This window comes from Cheilinus undulatus, linkage group 16, assembly GCF_018320785.1.
Source record: "Cheilinus undulatus linkage group 16, ASM1832078v1, whole genome shotgun sequence".
Classification (NCBI taxonomy): Eukaryota; Metazoa; Chordata; class Actinopteri; order Labriformes; family Labridae; genus Cheilinus; species Cheilinus undulatus.
The window spans coordinates 11933251-11952991 of record NC_054880.1 but is presented as its reverse complement, the minus strand read 5'-3'; the positions used below and the strand labels follow the sequence as shown (position 1 = coordinate 11952991).

Below are 19741 nucleotides of genomic sequence, written 5' to 3'. Positions count from 1 at the left end.
TGATTGTGTTCACATAGTTGAAACCATATTAATATTTTTTGTTGATCATTTTCACTTAATTTTAAATCAAGTTATCCATTAAAATGCATAGTATTGCTGTGTTAATCCTGTATTATTAATACAGTATCTATCAATTGAAAAGACTCAAGTGAGCATTTGGAAAATCTGGGTTAAAAAAAGTTCAGATCTTGTTTTACATGCCTCAAAAACGACTTAGTCCTGACTGAAGATTACATAATTCATCCATGAACTTGTGAATATTTGAAATTAGAGGCTTTTCTCTGCCTTAGAAACACTCTGGTGAAAAAAACCCCAGAGTAAATTGGTAATAATAATAATAAGAAGAAGAAGAAGAAGAAATAATAACATTTAAAAATGCCAAACGATTATGTTACCCCTTAGAAAAAATAAAGATAGGTGATAGGCATCGACTGTAGAAAGAATGTGATAGCCCTAGATAGAAAATGAGTTTGGGTGTTCCCTACTCAGTATTCCGGGTTAAAGCCCTTGGCGGATGTTGCACAATGAGGCGTTGTATATATTTATCCAATAAGCGCAAACAATGGTTGACGGAACAATCTATGGACCAATCACACGCCGCATTCCCCACATGTGGGCGGGAGTTAATCGTGATATCAAAGAAGGGGGCGGTTTCATTTCCTTTCCTGGCCAACTTGGCTGAAGTGTCACCAGGACGACACTGACAGACTTCAGTAAAGTTTCTGCTCTGCTGCTGCCCCGGTCCAAACATGGCCCCTAGCACGCAGCTGAAGGAAGCTATAGCCGATATGCAGGATGGTATCCGTGCCATCCTGCTCGGACCTCCCGGGGCTGGAAAGGGAACTCAGGTAAGAGAGGGATTCCCTGACGAGCTAATGAAGCTAGCTGTAGCAGTTAGCCGTTAGCGGTATCAGCGTAAAGCGCATGGTCGGTAGGAGTGTTAGCTAAAGCTCAGTGACCAGCCCACTCCGGCTATGAAAGTACAGCAGATGTCTGTTTAGATTAAGCTTTTTATGTTCTTTTATGTATGTAGAATTGAAAAGTTAAATTAAATAAATACATTTAAAAGGAAAGGAGGTATATACAACTAACATTCTTTGTATTCAATAGTAAATAAAGTGACATGGTACACTTTCTAGCCGCTTTTATTCACAGGAGTGAACATGGTAGTGCAAAAACAGTCAGAATAAAACAGAATAGGATTTTATATGTGCAGACTGAGTATAGAGGAAGGAGATGTATAAGTAATACAAAGCTAAACAGGACAGCTTGGTGTTGTAGTGTGATAATAATATCAATTCTGAATGTTAATGGAATAATAGAAATGCATGTGAGGTTTGAAAATTAGGGTGCACATATAATAAGATACAATATATGCAGAAAATAAGTTAGAATACTAATTGTATTAGAAATATAAGATAGACCAGTTTTAATGATCGTTGAGTAAAGTACTAAAGTGAACAATAAAGGTGTTTATGAGGGGCATCCATCTGAGCAAACGGCCTTAATTACACTTAAACATTGATAACGCTTTTATTACGGTTTCATCCCGTGCTTATCTGTAACATAGATTGTGTTCAGGTGTTGACCTTCAATTTTATTGATTATATGAAGTTTAAGTCTAACTCGTTCATTATGACAGTCCCAATTGTAAATTGTGTTAGTTTGCTACTTTTATCTAAGATAGTAAAGCAGTTTGCAGCTTTAAAGTGTTATGTTCATGTTTTCCAAATGTAAGCTTTTTTATCTTTTTATGATAATAGGTTTGTTTCTACTTTTGTCAATTGGAGACTCATCTAATACACCTATAAACAGTTTTACATGCACATTACAGAAATTTGAAGAAATAATAACACATGTTATACAAAATTGATTTGTCTTCTATTCATGATTAGATGAAACGGTTGAAGCCTGTTAAATTGCATAAACATGATCGACTAGGATTTACCATTGCACTGATTTTTTTCAATGGTCATTAATCGCACACTTATTGCAGCCACTACAGCGTCTCCCTGCAGCCACAGTGATGTAAAATAAGTCCACCACTGCACCTGAATGTCTCGGTCATGTAATAAAACCTCACAGAAAGCTCAGTGGACATGTCAAAAGTCACCTGAACCTTGTGTTATCAAACACTTACCTTTCTACTGTTCACTTATTTCCTTTTCAATCCATAACAAGTTCCTTTTTCTGTGCTTAAGTTCATGTTATAGACTTCAATCTACAGATAAAGCAGGTCTTTATCCAAACTGAAAGTCAATGATCATTTGTTTAAGACGTAAGAAAAACCCAGACACTAAAAACAGGTTTAAATGCAAAATAGTGGAATTTCAGAATGGGATATAAAAGTGCGATCAATCGCTACAGCTTCAGAAGTCCTGAGATTAATCACAATTAAAGTTTTTAATCTTTTGACAGCCCTAATGAATTTCCAATTGAAACCTCCTCATTAATGCCTTATTTATCATCAGGCCCAAAAAAGATAAGCTTATTTCTGGAACAACTTCACCAACTGCTAAGATGAAGGGAGGATGAATCAAGTCCTGAAGGAAACAGAAAGCTTGTGGATGACCCTGATGACCCTGTGGTCTAATAAAAATGCTCTCTAAACTACAAGTGTTGCCAGAGTTTTCTTTTCCTTCAATATTTTATCAGTCACAAAAGGTCAATAAAAATGCATTTATTAGATTAATTGAACATAATCTTAATGTCAAAATAAAGTTGTTTCCTGTTTCTTAAGCTCTGACATATGTGTGTGATGTATGTTTGTTGTTATGACTAAACAAACAATTTTAAGATGCAGTTTGTAGAGACAGGTATGAGTGTTACCATGATTTTTGGCATTTATTTATCAGTTGTTTATTAGTTTGGGATATAATTAAACTCCTCTGAAGAAGCTGTATATTAAAGGGTCAGGTATGGTAAAAATGCTTTTGATAGCAGTAAGTTTGCAAGGACTTCTTTAGAATGGAAAAACTGAAAACACAGATGGAAGAGAGGTGGGAGTCATTAGTCATTTAGGACTAAACAACTACACCAATAACAGAATAGATAGATGATTCAACTGTTGATATTGAGAGACTGAACAGATTACCCCCTTTTATTTTACATGATATTTCATGATAGACTTGCGATCTCAATGTCCACCTGTCAGCTTTATTTATGCCTAATTTTAGAAATAATCAATAAAAAGGTAATCAAAATTTTAGCAAAGCAATGGTAAAGGTAGATTATTATAAAATGTGCTGATATTTGTAAGTGCAATTCTTCTTCTATGCTGGTGCTAAGGTTTGTAAAACAAACTTGGGTGAACTGTCTCAGACCAGAACAAGCAGTGACCATCATTTATTTAGGTGGCATTGTCTTGCATTCAGGTGAAAGTTAAGAGGGATCTGTTCCTGTCAAACCAGTGCTTCAGGTAGATCAGCCATACTTATTGTATGGGCTGAAGGGGATTCACCTATAGATTGTGTTTATTTGTTTATTACTAGTACAATACTTGTGATTGTGATTTTTTTTCATAGCCTAAACGTTGTAATTAAATGGATTTGTTTTTGCCTCATAATCTTAAAAAAAAAAATCTACAAATTGTCTTTTAGGACAGTTGTAGTAAAGAGGAGTGCAGACTGTATTGATGAGATAAGGTAATTCCATAGAGCTCTTAGTTTTCTGTTGCCTGTCAAAAAAACAAAGCTACACACTAATTCAGATCAACTGACAGCAATATCCTGAGTATTTGAGATGAAAAGTGGGAATAGAAGAGGCTCTTACTACAAGTCAGTGTGACATCAAAATATTTTGAAGCTGTTATTTTAGGTAAAATATTTACACAATTCAACTTTATTGAAAGGATTACTTAAGCACAACTAAACCTATATGTTATTTGTTATTATTTTTTTTATATAACAAGAATCAGCTTAATTGTCAAAACTAACAGGCTGAGCTTTCACCTCATTATTTAGCTTCATTGAAAAGGATTTAATTGGCCTGCACGACTATAAAGTTTTACTTTGGTAAATTACTGCTTGCAAATAAATAATCCCCTCTGTTGAAAACTCGCAGCCAAAGCAAACAGTTTTCTTTCATGCTTTCAGGGCAGCAGTGCAGGTGGTTGGCTCTCTGTCAGAGCAGTGGGCAGGCTGAGTTTAAAATCCTCTGCCAAACTTAACCGTCATTTGTCTGGTAGGAGGTGATAATGTAAAACTTAAATCATTATTAAATTAATTTGAACAAGAATGGTCTCTTCTTCTCTCCGCAGGCCCCTCGGCTGGCAGAAAAGTACTGTGTTTGCCACCTGGCCACAGGAGACATGCTGAGGGCCATGGTGGCTTCGGGCTCAGAGCTCGGCAAGAGATTGAAGGAGACGATGGACGCCGGAAAACTGGTAACATTCTGCTCATCCTCTCATGCTCTGTGCATATTTGTCTTTGTCTGACCCTCTGTCCTCTCTGAGGCGCCCTGTTGACATTACAGCTCCTCATGTTCAGTCCCACATGACAACATGTCTCATGTTTTCACTCTTTTATTCTGGCTATATTTGCTGAAAGGAAAACTTAAAAATATATATGTTGCATTCAGAAAGTATTCATACCTGAAATGTATGTCAGGTGCCTTCCATTTCTCTCGATCCTTGATGAGAGGTTTCTACACCTTGATTGGAGTCCACCTGTGGTAAAATAGATTGATTTGACATGATTTAGATTGGTACACACCTCTCTGTAGATGGAAATTCACAACAGCAAATTTTAGGCAGAGAATAAGATGTAGATTACATCGGATTATAAATTAATCTCTTATAATCTGATGTTTTTAAATCATTTACATTGAGTAGAAACAAAAGGAAAGTTAAACACCGAAGCGATTTTGCATGTTACTGCAGCAACCGAAGGACTATCCCAGAAACACTTCAGAATATAAGTACCATATGAAAACGCGAGTAGTCCCACCACAGAAACAAACTGATCGGGCTTTTACTTTGAAAAACCTAATGGAAGTTTACCGTACCTGTCATGTCATCCTGAAATGAATTGACGGACCAGGCACACAAAGACACAGGTGCAGAGATATGGCTGAAGCTCTGAACAGAAACATTTTCAATCTCTTGAGTTTTGAGCGGACATTCAGCTCTAGATTGATCTACACACACGTTCTTGTGTAGAAAATGACGTGATTTAATGTGCTTACACACAACACTGGCTCCCATTGGTTGTGGATGACAGTTGTGTCACTGAAAAACCCAGTTATCACATGACCAGACTTACTACAATTTCAAACGTTTGATATTATCCTAACGCCAAGACTGAAGAAAGACCACCTTAATACTGCTCGGATCGAGTCTTACGACCACCTTACACCTAACAACTGAGATCACGGGAGTACAATGCAATTTTAGCGAGACTCCCAGGATTTTACTCCGACTTTGTAATTTTGTCAGCAACTTTGAAATCGCACGAAAAGTCGTTAGGTGCAAGGCCACGTTTAGATGATAATAAAATGGAGAGGACAGTTACTGGTAATTATAGCAGTTGAAGATGAGCAACTTTTGGTTTCATTTTGACACTTTTGTAATCATGATCAGAGTTGAAAGGCTGCTGTTGGTAGTTAAAGCTGTTGTATACGTGCAGGAACAGCCATTAATGCTGTCTATGAGCTTGTTGCTCTGCAAAGTACTTTGGAATACACTTTCTTGAATGTGTGCTTTTTTTTACACCTATTGCACAACTTTTTTTCCTCTGAAGTCTTTCTGCTGTGTTAAAATGGCCGATCTCCCCTTGTTGTTCACTCCCATGTTTGCTGATATTGATGCACATTTACTGTATAAACAAGTGTAGAGATAAAAACTTCCACCAATAAATCTTTCTGCTATAATAAACTTGATAATAAGCCTCTCCAGTTGTAAGATGTTAGCCAGTTCTCTCAGCTACAAATCATATGAGAGAGAAATCATTTCCTACACTTGCAGGATTAATTTGATCATATTTGCATTCCAAACACTTATTTCATCACAGGTAGAGATTTTCCTTTCAGGAAGGCAACATTTCCAACAATTTTCAAAAAGAAGCACACATGATCAGACGGTGTGTAAAATTACAAATAGTAGACTTACATAATTAAAGATGATAAACCTTACAGTGAGTAAATATAATGTATGAATAGTCTTCAATCTTAACTGTCAAAACTAACAGACACTGACTGAATAATTCTGTATATGTTTTTTAAAGTTCTGTCAGATCTCCTCTGTTAGTGTCTGATGTTCAGCTACATCTGCTGCATTTCACATATCAGAAATAGCTGTGAACAGGCAGAATAAAGGCCTTCAGCTGGCTGTGTAAAAAGAGCTTTAGCATTGTTGACTCTCTCCTCACGTGGTTTCTGAGCAGAGCTGCTACTGTGCAGGATGTAGCAGATTAAAGTCATTGTAGAGATAAATGAAAGAATTATCTGTGTTTGCCTGCAGGTCAGTGATGAGATGGTGGTGGAGCTCATAGAGAAGAACCTCGACACGTCGGCCTGCAGGAATGGCTTCCTGTTGGACGGATTCCCTCGCACAGTCAAACAAGCAGAGATGGTGAGGATTCAATGTGATGATGTTGCTTTCTGCTTTCAGCAACATAAATGAGAGAGATTGATTGATCAGCATAGTTACTCTGTACATAAATAACTTAACAGCTGACACTGATGGCGATTTTGTATGTTTGTATCTGAAGAGAGAGAGAAAGAAAAAGTTGATTACTTGTGAAATGAGTGATCGATTTCAAAAACGTCCATTGCTTGACACCATCTGTGTTTGTCTCTTCTCCAGCTGGATGACTTGTTGGTAAAGAGACACGAGAAACTGGACTCTGTAATCGAGTTTGCCGTGGATGACTCTCTGTTGGTCCGCAGGATCTGTGGCAGGTAGGAGGGAGAATCAATTATTCAGGAGCAGAGAAAAGATTCAGTCTGTTGTATTTCCCTGTGGTTTTTGGTTTCTCCCTGTGGCACTTTATCTTTTGGATGAGATCTCCTCATTCTGTTAGCGTGTTAAATCCACCTGGGCAGGTAGATTGATAGATGCAAACAGAGGAGTGTGGGACGGATAATGCTGGAGAGAAGTGGAGCGTGAAAGCGTGTGATTAGCAGATGGTGGCCTGAAGGCGATGACGAGCGTCCCGCTGCTGGAAGGTCGCAGGTTGAATCCTTAAAGAAGTCCTCGAGTCGTTCCTGATGAAACGTGGCAGAAATGTTTCAACAACAACAACTTCAGATTATCAAAGTAAAAAAGAAAGAACATCTCATCTCACCCACGCTTACTTATAGTAAATAATACAGGACTCTGTAGTAATGTCTGCTTGTCACAGTGTTAGAAGAGATGCAGAGGATCTTGAGAAAGGCCACTAGTACTTTTTTTGCACCAGAAATCTTGAAGAAATTTAAGGTTACTTCTTTGGTATGCTGTAAGTTTGCATTGTCAGATTAATCCAAAATGCTAGAAAAATAAAGAGCAAGAATGAATGCCAAATTTCGCAATTTTAAAAAAGCTGAGGTAAACTGGACAGGAATCTGCATGTTCAACTTGTTGGATGACTAGACATTTCACAATAGCCTTGTTTTGATCAGGGTTGCTGTTAGGAATAAGCATGATAGAGTCCCTCTTCCTTTCCTTTCTTTTCTTTGTAAATTGTTTTGGACTGGTTTTCATGTGGGAAATAAACATTGGGTTAAGCTGTGTTGAGATGTCCGACCGTCTTGAATGCACCATGACAGCAGTGTGCGCGAAGCTGCGACTGTGTCACCTTTAAATGATGTCAGAAGACTCAGGTAGTGGGGAACGCTGCCACAGAGAAGAAGATGCCAACTAGGACTCTACAGCAACCAAACTCCCACAGACTTGAATGAAACTAGTGTTTGTTTTTGAGTTGTTACCCAACCGAACTAAAACTGAACTGGAAGCAAGCTTGGGCTCGCCGATTCACACCACGCTAGCAGGACGAACTAGGCTGGAGGCCCTGACGACAGCGGCGTGTAGGTGAGCTTACCCAGCTTGTGTTTCCATACTGAAAACCAGTCCTGTTTTCCTTCTTCTTTTCTTTAATACACTGGATGTTAGGGCTAGAGTTTTGACATTGTTTACTTACCCGGGGTTTAGCCCATAACAGTTGCTGCAGAGCCTTAAAAAGCCTTAGGTTGAACTTTTGAAATTAAAGGCCATAAAGCGTCTTAAAAAGTCTTAATTTTACCAGTGACAGGTCTTAGATTTTGGAAAACACATTGCCTTAGACATGTATTTGTCCAGTCTATGCTGTCTAGTTAGATTTTTTCAATTTTAATCATTCTATTTTATATTTTTGTTCGTCTATGTAACGATTAATCACAATTACAGCAATGCTGTCTGTACGTAGACCGTCTGTGTCAGCCCCACCTTCTCACAGTAAGTGGGGTCAGTGTAAGAAATGTGACCAAAATAACTGAGGAAAAGAAGAAATGTCTTCAACCACTCAGACAGACTCATTGTTATTAAAGGCTGCCCTAGAAAACAGCAAAAAGGCAGCAGCGTGAAGGTTGAACAGTAAGGATTAAAAGCTCTCTGTCCATATGTTCATACTTGTTCCTTCATGTCTTTTGACCAGTGTGTCTTGATATTCATTAAATTGATATTGAGGGCCATGGTTTGTAACGCTTTAGAATAATAATTTTAAAAAGCAGTTGCACATAAAAACAAAAAAAATCAGCATTTTAGTGCATTATAGCAAAGTTTGACATACTGCGAAACACATCAACCTGCACATTAACCAATTACTAGACACAGTATATCAATAATTTAACAGCAGAAACGTAAACAATCACTGAAAAGCTCTAAAAACAGTCATTGATGGAAGAAGAGAGACCGGTAGAGCTAGAATGATACGGTCAGAGTTTCTAAGGCTTTGAAACTTGAAAGAATATTGATGAAAAAGTGTGTTTTAAAGTCATCTTTTCCGGGGGTGCAGATGGCCTAGTGGTTTACAGAGCACCCCATGTTCGCAAGCTGCCTGGGTTCGAGTCCGGCCTGTGGCCATGTCCCACATGGCTCTGCTACTCTCTCGTCCCTGTTTCCGGCTCTGTCCACTGTCCTCCTCTGTCCGATAGGGGCAGAGGAAGCCAAAAACAGATCTTTAAAAAAAAAAAATGAAGTCATCTTTTCCAGCATTAAGGAAACAGTCCCCATATTTTGTTGAAATCTGTTGATTATACTCTTGCATGTTTGGCTTAGTGTAAGGTAAGCTTTAGATAGTCTTTATTTATATGTGTTACAGTAGTGTGATCATTAGGGGTGGGAATCACGAGTGGCCCCATGGTATGATATTGTCACGATACTTCTGCCATGATTCGATATTATTGCAATTTCAAATATTTTGCAATACACAGAGTATTGTGTTATAATGTGATTTTTTGCTATCTATACCTTTTTTTCAACTGTTTAGCTGATTTAGCATTAGCCTTGCCTTCATTTTTATCGCATTACCGCAGTATTTTATTTTCCTGCAGCACTCCTTTCAAACCCCATGAGTCATGTCCATGTTGTTTGTGCCCTGCTTGCATTCCTAATGACCTCTCCCCGGTGCTGCCATATTGGTTGTACTAACTTTCTCCTGCTGTATGGCCATCACCTCTTCCGACCTCGCTGGACAAACAGCATCATCAAGTGGACAGAGAAGCAACTGATGCTATTTATCCAGTATTATAGACTTCAGTTCATATTTGCAATTAATTTTTTAAAAATCAATACTACCATATATATCGCTGCGAAAAATATCGAAATACTATGCTGTAACGATTTTTTCCCTCACCCCTAGTGATCATGGGAAAAACAACAAATCCAAGCTAACTAAACTTGAGTCAAAATCATATCCTTTGTGAGACTTTGTGAGACTTTGTGATATTCACATACACGGGTTATTTCCAAGGGGGTGTATATATAGTATGATGTCACATGAAACTAGGATTTAGACCCTAAAGTTAAACCAACATGATACCATTTCAGGGCTCATCTACCTCTGTTTTTAATCTAGTGTTGGTCTGAATGAGTCGCCTCTGAATGAGAAGGAAGTCCAGTTTCCTTTTTAGTTTCTGTTTAACCAAGATTGAAACCAGCCAGGTCCAACAACCTGCAGGTATTCTTCACATCTTTGAGCGTTCAGTGCTGATTATTTTCTCTGTTCTACTTTCTGCTGTGACCTGGCACTGGTTCACTTATGTAAGCTCTACAGGTTGAGGCAAAAAAGAAAAGTGAAGAGGAAGTTTAACAACTTAATTGGCTGTCTGGTTGTGCTCTGGTACATTTCCATGTTCTCAGCCTGTCTGCCCCCACTGTGCAACAAATCATTATTTACATAACTGTTTTGAAACAATTTGATATAACACGCTGTGCTCTCATTTGAAGCTGACCCACACATTAAACAGGCAGAACTGAGCCATCTGAGCATTGCTGCTTTTTAGAAAATGTGTTCATGGTGTCTGTTGTTGCAGTGTAGTGCTTGGCCTCCTTCTCCACAATAACAACACTATTTTATCTGTACACCACGCTGAATAAAAGACACAGTTAGTGAGGAAAGAGCCGTTTCTCTGACTGTGGGGGTCCTTTGTGAGGAGGACGAGACTGGCTGCTGCCTTTTCAGGCCCAAGTAGGACAAGGGCAGCGTGTGGGATGTGAAAAAGGATAGTTAAGTAGTTAGTGAGTCACCACTGCTGCCTAGCCCTCATCCGTCCTCCTCCTCTTCTGCTCTCACTTCTGATTCCTTTTCTGTCCTTGTCCCGTCCCCCCTCACTGTCTCCCCTCTGTTTCCCCAGACTAATTCATCAGCCGAGTGGACGCTCCTACCACGAGGAGTTCAACCCCCCCAAAGAGCCCATGAAAGATGACGTAAGTAGTTTCACTATCAACCCACTTAGGAACCACTTCTGGCTAAACTGCCTCCTACCTAAAATCCTTTCCAGGCTGGAAATCGGTGACAATCAGCTGGTTTTAGACAAAGTGCTCTGACGTCACTGGAAGACATAAACTGCAGTGGACATTAACTCTTAATTAAATGCAAGGACAAAAAGACGTCATTCTCTGATTCATCCCATTAAATCCTGTTCTGTTATCAAAGGGAAGATTTGCATGGAAAGACACTGAGATTAGAAAATTAGAGATGTAGATCATAGAAATTAATACTGCTATGATGTCTTTTATGGCTGTTGTGGCCTATCAGAAGAAATTTGTTCTTGAAATGGGTGGGTGATTAATTTATGTTATGATTTACAGTGTTTATAAGCCAATGACAGCTCAGTTAGTCCAGCTGTGTTTAAAAGATTGCCCAAAGGAAATAATTAGACTTGTATTAGATAAAGCAGAGATAAGGTCATATATTATATGAGTGAGGCTATTGTGTAGATGATCATCAGCTAAATTTATAGCTCAATGCGTCTGTCGTTAATGGCTTTGTGCTCTGGTATGCTGCTTCTCCAATCACATGCTGCAGATTTATCAGCATGTGTGTCTGCTGCTGTCTGATGATTGCAGAGTTTAATGAAGTGAAGCTGAATCTTTTATGCAGCCAAAGTACACTAGGAATAACATATACTGTAAATACTAATTTATAGATTTATTCATACAGGTACTCTAGTTTTTATATTTTAATCCTAAAGATCAAATTAAAACGTACACCTTTTATTTAAGTCAGTATTTTTTGCAAAATGAGTGAACAGTGAGTGTTAGTATTAAAAATTTGTGTAGCCTGAGCCAGCCTTTAGAGAACCATGGCCTTGGAGGTGCTGACCCTCATCCCAACCACTTTTTACTCAGCTGCAAAACCACCCCAGTTCCTGCTGGAGTCCCCAGTCTGAAGTGACAAACAGAACCACATCTGCAAAGAGGAATGTGTAAACAGCTCTCACTTTCATCAGCTACTCATTCATAGAAATTCTTTCTGGATCGTTTAATAATAAATCCTTTTCTCCATTTTAAGTGTTTCTAAAAAATTTCATACCAACTTTCCTATGTGGGAGCCACTAGATTTACCCACCATTTAGTAATGTATTTTTTCCCTTGCTGCCAAAAACACCTACAGCTGTTTAGTACCACTCTGCTTTTTTCAGTTACAGGATGTTGCCCATAAAGAATCTAAAAGTTCAGGAGTATTTGTGTTTTGAATAAAGTTGCACAGATAGACAGCTGAGGACTAGAATTAGCCGATTTTGGGCCAATTAAGCGAAGACTAATGACCAGCCAGTCCTCTTGTATATTACAGATTTATCCGCTGATTATGGATGCACATAGGTGAGCTGTTTGATGCCGTTTTATGCCCTACACAAAGTGAATAAACAACACCAGAGTGCTCAGCTCTGCAGAGGTGGAAATTAATTTACTCAGTTTACTGTCACTGAGTAGTTTTTTTTTTTTGGGTACCATTTACTTTTTTTTTAGTATAGTTTGAAATCAGTACTTTTATGTTTACTTAACTAAGCTTTATCCAGAATAACTGCACCTTTTCTTGAGTACAACAGTTTTGTACTTTTTCCCCCTTTGCAGCACAGACAGGGCTGTTCAGACAAACAACATTCTGCTACACACACACAAGCCAGGTGCTCTTCAGCAGAGGAAAAACATTTCAGGTTAAAAATTGAGGTTTCCCTTTCCTCTCTAACGTGTCCAAACTGCTCATGTGTTTGCACGCTCCCACTGTCTCCCTTTTGCCTGCAGGCTGGAGATCATGGCATGCTGTTGGGTTATATAATTTACAATAATCTGGTAATAATCTTGTCTTAAATGTTAAAACCTCACTGTGTAAGCTTGTGGTTTAAAAGATTGAGCTTTGGTCAGGTGACCAGGAAATATTCTAGACTAATATTGATTATAAGCAGATAGAAAATGGTTAAAAACTCTTTGATAATTCAAATCCTATTCATTGAGGCATTGAGAAGTGGAGAAGCAGTCAGGTGAAAGTTTCTAAGCCCTGGCTGAATGAAACAACTCTGATTGTTGTTTGTTGGATAATTCATAATTCCTTCAGTAGTCAGAGAGAACAGCTGAAGAGAGTACAGAAGGACACTTCTATGTTGTATGAGTAATGTTTAAAAAACAGAGATAGTGAGAGTGTTAGTGTTTTATTTGAATCGATTTTGTTTGTGACGTGACCTGCTAAAGTTTAGGAGATTTTTTTGAAAAATAGAAATTGAACTAAAAGCCAGTATTATATTATCAACATCAAACTGGGCATCTATTAAAAAAAAGGTCAGAAGTTGTCTTTTTTTTAAAAGAAAGTAAATCAGTGTGGGCAGGGCAGACCAGGAAAACATCTGAAATCAGACTCAGCTGATTGATGGTGGAATAGGAGCATCTCTGTTTTGAATGCATTATCTAATGTTTCATGAATAGAATTCCAGTTCTAACTTAGTCCCACATTCCAAATTATTATGCAAATTTGATTTTAGTGTCATAAACATTCAGTTTTAGGTTTTTCAATCATGGATGGTATTGTGTCTCAGGGCTCTTTGGATCACTGAAATCAATCTCAGACACCTGTGATAATTATTTTGCCAGGTGAGCCCAATTAAAGGAAAACTACTTAAGAAGGATGATCCCATTTGTAAGCAGGCCACAGTTTTCAAGCAATATGGGAAAGGAAAAGGATCTCTCTGCTGCCAAAAAGCATCAAATAGTGCAATGCTTTGGACAAGCAATGAAAATATTAGATATTTCAGGAAAACTTGAGTGTGATCATCATACTGTGAGGAAATTTGTGGCTGATTCAGAGCACAGACGGGTTCGTGGAGATTCTGCCAGACAAATTCATCAGATTAAGAGAACAGATGCCAAAATGCCATTACAAAGCAGCAAACAGGTATTTGAAGCTGCTGGGGCCTCTGGAGTCCCATGATCCTCAAGGTGTAGGATCCTCAAGAGGCTTGCAGTCGTGTATAAACCTACTATTCAGCCACCCCTATCCAATGCTCACAAGCAGAAACGATTGCAGTGGGCCCAGAAATACATGAAGACTCATTTTCAAACAGTCTTGTTTACTAATGAGTGCCATGCAACCCTGGATGGTCTAGATGGTGGAGTAGTGGATGGTTGGAGGATGGCCACCATGTCCCAACAAGGCTGTGACGGCAGCAAGGAGGTGGCAGAGTCATGTTCTGGGCCATAATCATAGGGAGAGAGCTGGTGGGCCATTTTATATACTTTGCCAAGGTCGTTTTCACACCTTCAGGGACCCTAGAGTTTCTGACTGACCACTTCCTTCCATGGTACAAAAAGAAGAACCGTGCCTTCCGTAGCCAAATTATCTTCATGCTTGACAGTGCACCATCTCAGGCTGCAAAGAATCCCTCTGTGTCATTGACTGCTATGGACAAAAAAGGAGAGAAACTCATGGTGTGGTCCCCATCCTTCCCTGACCTCAACCCTACTGAGAACCTCTGGAGCATCCTCAAGCTAAAGATCAATGAGGGTGGGATGCAGTTTAAATCAAAGCAGCAGATCTGGGAGGATATTCTGACATCTAGCAAAGAAATTCAAGCAGAAACTCCAAAAATTCACAAGTTCAATGGATTCAAGAATTGTGAAGGTGAAATCAAAGAAAGGGTCCCATGTTAACATGTAACTTGGCCTGTTAAGATGTTTTTGATTGAAATAGCTTTTGATTTCAGTGAATATGACCCCCTAATGTTGCAAATTCAACAAATGGCCATTTTCAGTTCTTTACAACCTATTAAATATTTTGAAACTCTGTTGTGCATAATGATTTGGAACAGTCCATTTTGAGTTTTTTATTTTTGAAAAAAAAAAAAAATTATGATTGGGAGGGTTGTTCAATCAAATTTGAGTTATGCTCTAACTGTTGATGACTTGAAAATTAAAGTGACTGTAATTTACACCGACTATTTAGGAAAATCAGGGAACAATATTTGCATAATAATTTTAAACACGGTGTTTATGGAAATGATCTACCTCCACTGATCCTCTCTGTCTCTAACACCTCCTACTCATATCCCTCTGTCTCCAGGGCTGCATTGTTTACATGTGTAACGTGTGAAACTATTTACTCCTCCAGGAGGAACATAACCTGCAGATAGTGCCAGAAAGAATCCCCTATAGCTGAAAGGAGGCTTTTGTTTCCTGAGGCTCTTGTTTTGTTGACTCATACAGTTTGAGAGAAGGGGAGTGAGAGGGATGAAATGACGTCTGAACAAAGATTAGACTGTTGTGAAGAAACAGAACTCTGATAAAACTGTTTACAAAAACTGCACGTATTGTTGCTCATGATTTACCTTGTCATTTACTTCCTTTCACCCTTTTTTCTCTTTGTCCTTCTCTTTTTGTCTTCTCATTTCTCAGCTGACAGGTGAGCCGCTCATCCGTCGCAGCGACGACAACGAGACGACACTGCGTTCCCGCCTGGACGCCTACCATCGTCAGACTGTCCCTCTGGTGGAGTATTACAGAGCTCAGGGTCTGCACACGGCCATCGATGCCGCCAAGAGCCCAAATGTCGTCTTTGCCTCCATCGTAGCTGCCTTCACCGCCGCCACGGAAGCTCCGGCACGCGCAACTGCCTGTAAAGACCAAGTGCTCTTCATTTAAAACACTTTTTTCCTTCCTTCGGCGGGTTCTTCCTTCTGTCAAGGGTGGAGATTATACAAGAGTTGATCAAGTGTCACAGTGGCAACAAAATGTAACTTTGCAAGTGTTAACATTGAAGAGGAGCCTGAGTGATCCCTGTTGTAGAAACAGAATGGATTTAAAGCATCAGAAAATCAAGTCTGATAGACAATGAGCTAAAGTAGAACTGATCGATAATCACAAACAAACCAGCGCTGAGCTCCATGCTGCTGCTTCTGCCTTGTTTCGTATAGAAATGACATTTAAAGTTGTGACATTCAGCAGAGCAGGATGCTTTGCATGTTTTAGAGAGATGCTTTTCAACAATAGATGCTTAGAAATATTGATGTTTGTTGCAGATTGTTTGCCCTTACTGGACAGGTTTGCTCTTGTTTAATCGATGACTTTGACCTTTTCTCCTCTTCACTTTCTGTTTGTCATTCACAAGCTCTTTTAACACTTGCACTCCTGAAAATTTCCAACAGCCTGCTCCTTTGATGCTCATTCAAAGAAGAACATTCAGTTCAAAAAAGCATAATGAAGCAGTTTCATTACATGTAAGACAATCTCATTGAATGTTCCTGAATGTTACCTGCTGTGTTTACACATATGCTCAAAACACATTCCTGCCAAAAAAAACCCCAGGGAGCTGGAAATTAGGACGATGACTGGGTGAAAAGTCCAGCTGTTTGTGTTCACACATGCAGCCTGGAAATCTTTGGAACATTTTAGGAGATTCAGGGTTTCTATTTGCTTCTCCAAGAAGGAAGCAGAGCTGGCAGTATAAATAATGGGGACATGAACCTGCGATGAGTATTAGAATCAGTATATGACCATAGTGACCTTCCAGACTGGGTGCGTGGCAGCTGCATAACAGCTGCATGATGGCTTGATTTTCATTTCAGCGTGCGTGATAAGAAGTCGGTGCTTTCAGTCTGGCAGCGTGAGCAGCTTCTCATGCAGCTGATATACATCTCAAGCATTGAAAATGGAGAGTATACTGTAGGCACAGAACAGTGAAGCTAGCTGCTGTTTGCAAGACCAGCATTGACCCTGCCTTCAGACAGGCTATTCAAGAATCACAGCAAATATCACCAAAAACAACTTTTTGATCTTTCCAAGACACATCACACACAGCCGGCACACACATGCCTGGTATGAAACAGTGACTGTTCTAACCAGAGCTGACATGCAACGGTCACGCAGCAAACATGCACCCAATCAGAAATGGCCAGAATGTCAAATGGTAAAATAAAAAAAGGGGTTTGTTGAAAAAAAAGATCTTTTAATTGGATCTAAAATTATAAAAACATCCTTCTCACTGTTTTATTCACACTAGTGCATTCATTTGCAGTTTGTCCTTGCTAGACCTCTGTCTGAAAAAGAAACATTTATGCAATGGTTGAAATGGTAGCCTTAAAACTCCCGTTGTGTTACTGGTAAAAGTTCATAGGTTTTCATACAAGCTTAAAGGATCAATATGATTTCTTTTGGTATATGAGCATAGCCACAAAGGTACATCTGCCCCAAATGTGACTATTTTAAATGTTACTGTTATCTGTTTATATCAAACTAAGTCTTAAAATCCTTTTGGAGGCAACAGCAATAGTGCAGCAGTTTTGTATTGGCATTTTCATGCTAATCTTGGGGGAAACAAACAGCAATTGTTACAACTCAGCCGGGATGTCTCCTTTTTCTGTGACACAACTTGTGCAGCATTCAAGGTACTAAATACAACCATAGTGCTCCCCTTAGAGCTCTGCTGCTTTATAAACCAAATAATACGCTTGTTTTAGCATCTTAGCTCTCTTTACTCTATCAACATTAATATGAAATATCAAATAATAGAATGGTCGCTTTTTTTTTTAATGCAAACAGCTTGTAACAAATATACAAGTAATAAAAAGATTGTCCTTCTAGCTCTAGAACTGGTATAACAACCTTCACAGTGCTTTTATGAATATCTAAAAGGGCTCGGAAAAAATCTGTGAAGTTTAAAGGTGTAGGAATGAAGAATGCCTTCTGTATTTAATGCTTAGTTTAAATTTATTTTAAAAAATTGGACCATTTGTCAGTAGTTCAGAGGCCAACCCAAACATCCCATCAGAAAGAAGAATTTAACTCTTTATGTTACTGATAAGAGATAAAGTGGAGGTTTCCGCCTTGTGTGTGGATTTGCCAGGTTTTCCCAGCAGCTTCAGACGTCACAGCTTTGTGTGAAGTGATCTGGATCAAAGAGATGAGCTGAAGGATGTTGGACACAAACCTTCAGAAAAACTCCCTCTCAGAAATGTTTTTATTCAGTCTTTTGTTTGTGAACTCCCAAAGGTGTCCTCCTCTTGACCTGCTTTTCCTTCTGTTGGCTTGACCTAATTCTCCCAAAAAACGGTTTTCATTTATGCCTGCAGGCGCAGAGAGGTGTGTGAAAAATGTTTTAAATCCTCCACAGAAATGCCCGTTTTCCTTTCACATATTGATAAACTCCGAACACTCTGGCATGGATCTTTCCAGGGTTTGTCCTTGAATCCTTTGCTCCTCTGTGACCTATAATTCTCCCTCAGCTCTGTCGTCACCTGGTGTCTGTGTGGAGTGGAAACATCTTGCATGCAGACTGTGTCACCTGCACTTTCTCCTGAATGCTGATGTGTTTCTATGCTCTCGGGGGTTGTTGTGATGAAAAACAATAGCAGATGTTGAGCAGCCCCAGAGGGCAGATTTCAGCCTTTTATTCAGACAATTTCATGCTAAATTTCCTTTCATATTCTCTGCTGTGCTCAATGATGTCTGGTTCCTTTTAACGCTGTGAATGTATAGATTTAGAAGAGAATCTCATTTTGTTTATGCCTACATTAATAAGATTTTTTGAACGTGCACTTTACCAGCCTAATAGCACTTAGAGATGGACAGGCTAATGTTTTTCTCCTCCACTCTGAATATTTCCAGCATTTCAACGACCAAAGAAGTTTAAAAAGTCATGCTTTGCACCCTTTTCTCTTTAATTCACCCCAAACTTTTCTCCCCCTCTCTCCCTTCTCTTCCAGCTGGTTGAATCCTGAGCTGCTCCATTCTCATCGGAGGGGGCGGAGGGAGAGATGTCGGGTGGGTGGACACATGGAGGGGAGGGGATTTTAGACTGGGAAGAATGCTGAGACTTTAAAAATTATGGTTAACTTTGCGGTGCTGTGGAGCTCTTATTTTTCGGCACTTAATGTCATTTTCATCATGTTTTCCCTTGCAATAAATCCCATGCTTTCCTACTGTTATCATTCTGTGATCAATGTGTTTTATCTTCTTATTTCTTGGTTACTTAAGTTTCTAGATGAGAAGATTGCAGATATTGTTTAAAATTTGAAGGAAAGCTAGATGACAGAAAACAAACTAAATGCTTGGTTTGCTCTAATATTTTAGTCCAACAACGCTCAAAGACGAAAGGATAACCTTGGGCTTTGTCGTAAAAAACTAAAGAACCAGTTTTTCATTAACAAGAGACCTTCAATGATTTTTTGTGATTTTGCACCGACTTAACAATGGAGACATTTTTATACATATCAGGACTCCTACAGATCCTTGAAAAGACGTTAATAGTCATTTATTCCACATTTGAAATTAATGCCACTAAACGTCAGATTTTTACCAGTGAGAGGTCTTAAATATTAGAAGGCACTTTGACTAAGACATGTCCTGATCCAATCTTTGTTTTCTAGACAACCAATGGTCTACATAGTCTCCATAACTCAGGGAATTGGATGTTCTAAATTTCTTGGAGGAGGACCTCAGACCCCTCTCTGATTTTATCTGACGCACTGTGATTTCATAAACTAGGTACTTCTGTGAAACACTCGTCCGGCTCTCTAAGACCTGGGCTAGCAGGTTGCCCACTTAGAAATCCTTGCAGCCCACTCTTATTTTAACAGGTCTTCCCTGACAAAAATATTATTCTGCTTTTTAATATTTAAACTATTCAGAATCCAATAGCCACCTGCAAAAATGTGTTATAATTATCAGTATACTGTATATTGATTCAAAAGAGGTACTAGGTGTACATGAAATCATCAAATTTGGGCGTTACATTTTCTGTTTCATGGCACTTATTTTATGATATTCTCACTGACTCGTAAGTCACTATGGCTGATAGAT

The 19741-nt window shown here is 38.9% G+C and overlaps 1 protein-coding gene across 1 annotated transcript; it reads left to right on the top strand.

Annotated features, from left to right (window-relative positions):
* Positions 1–670: 670 nt before the first annotated feature.
* On the top strand, positions 671–18867 carry ak2 (adenylate kinase 2). Its single transcript, XM_041809857.1, has 7 exons — positions 671–848; positions 4259–4384; positions 6458–6568; positions 6803–6897; positions 10810–10882; positions 15341–15560; positions 18646–18867. Exons 1-7 carry the CDS (start codon positions 750–752, stop codon positions 18651–18653), a joined length of 732 nt encoding a protein of 243 aa, XP_041665791.1. The 5' UTR covers positions 671–749; the 3' UTR covers positions 18654–18867.
* The last annotated feature ends 874 nt before the right edge of the window (positions 18868–19741 follow it).

Bases quoted from the DNA above. Each gene is read 5' to 3' on its own strand.
- ak2 (XM_041809857.1), top strand. From the start codon at position 750: ATGGCCCCTAGCACGCAGCTGAAGGAAGCTATAGCCGATATGCAGGAT. The intron at 849-4,258 runs GTAAGAGAGGGA...TTCTCTCCGCAG, and splicing joins GGGCTGGAAAGGGAACTCAG to GCCCCTCGGCTGGCAGAAAA. The intron at 4,385-6,457 runs GTAACATTCTGC...GTTTGCCTGCAG, and splicing joins CGATGGACGCCGGAAAACTG to GTCAGTGATGAGATGGTGGT.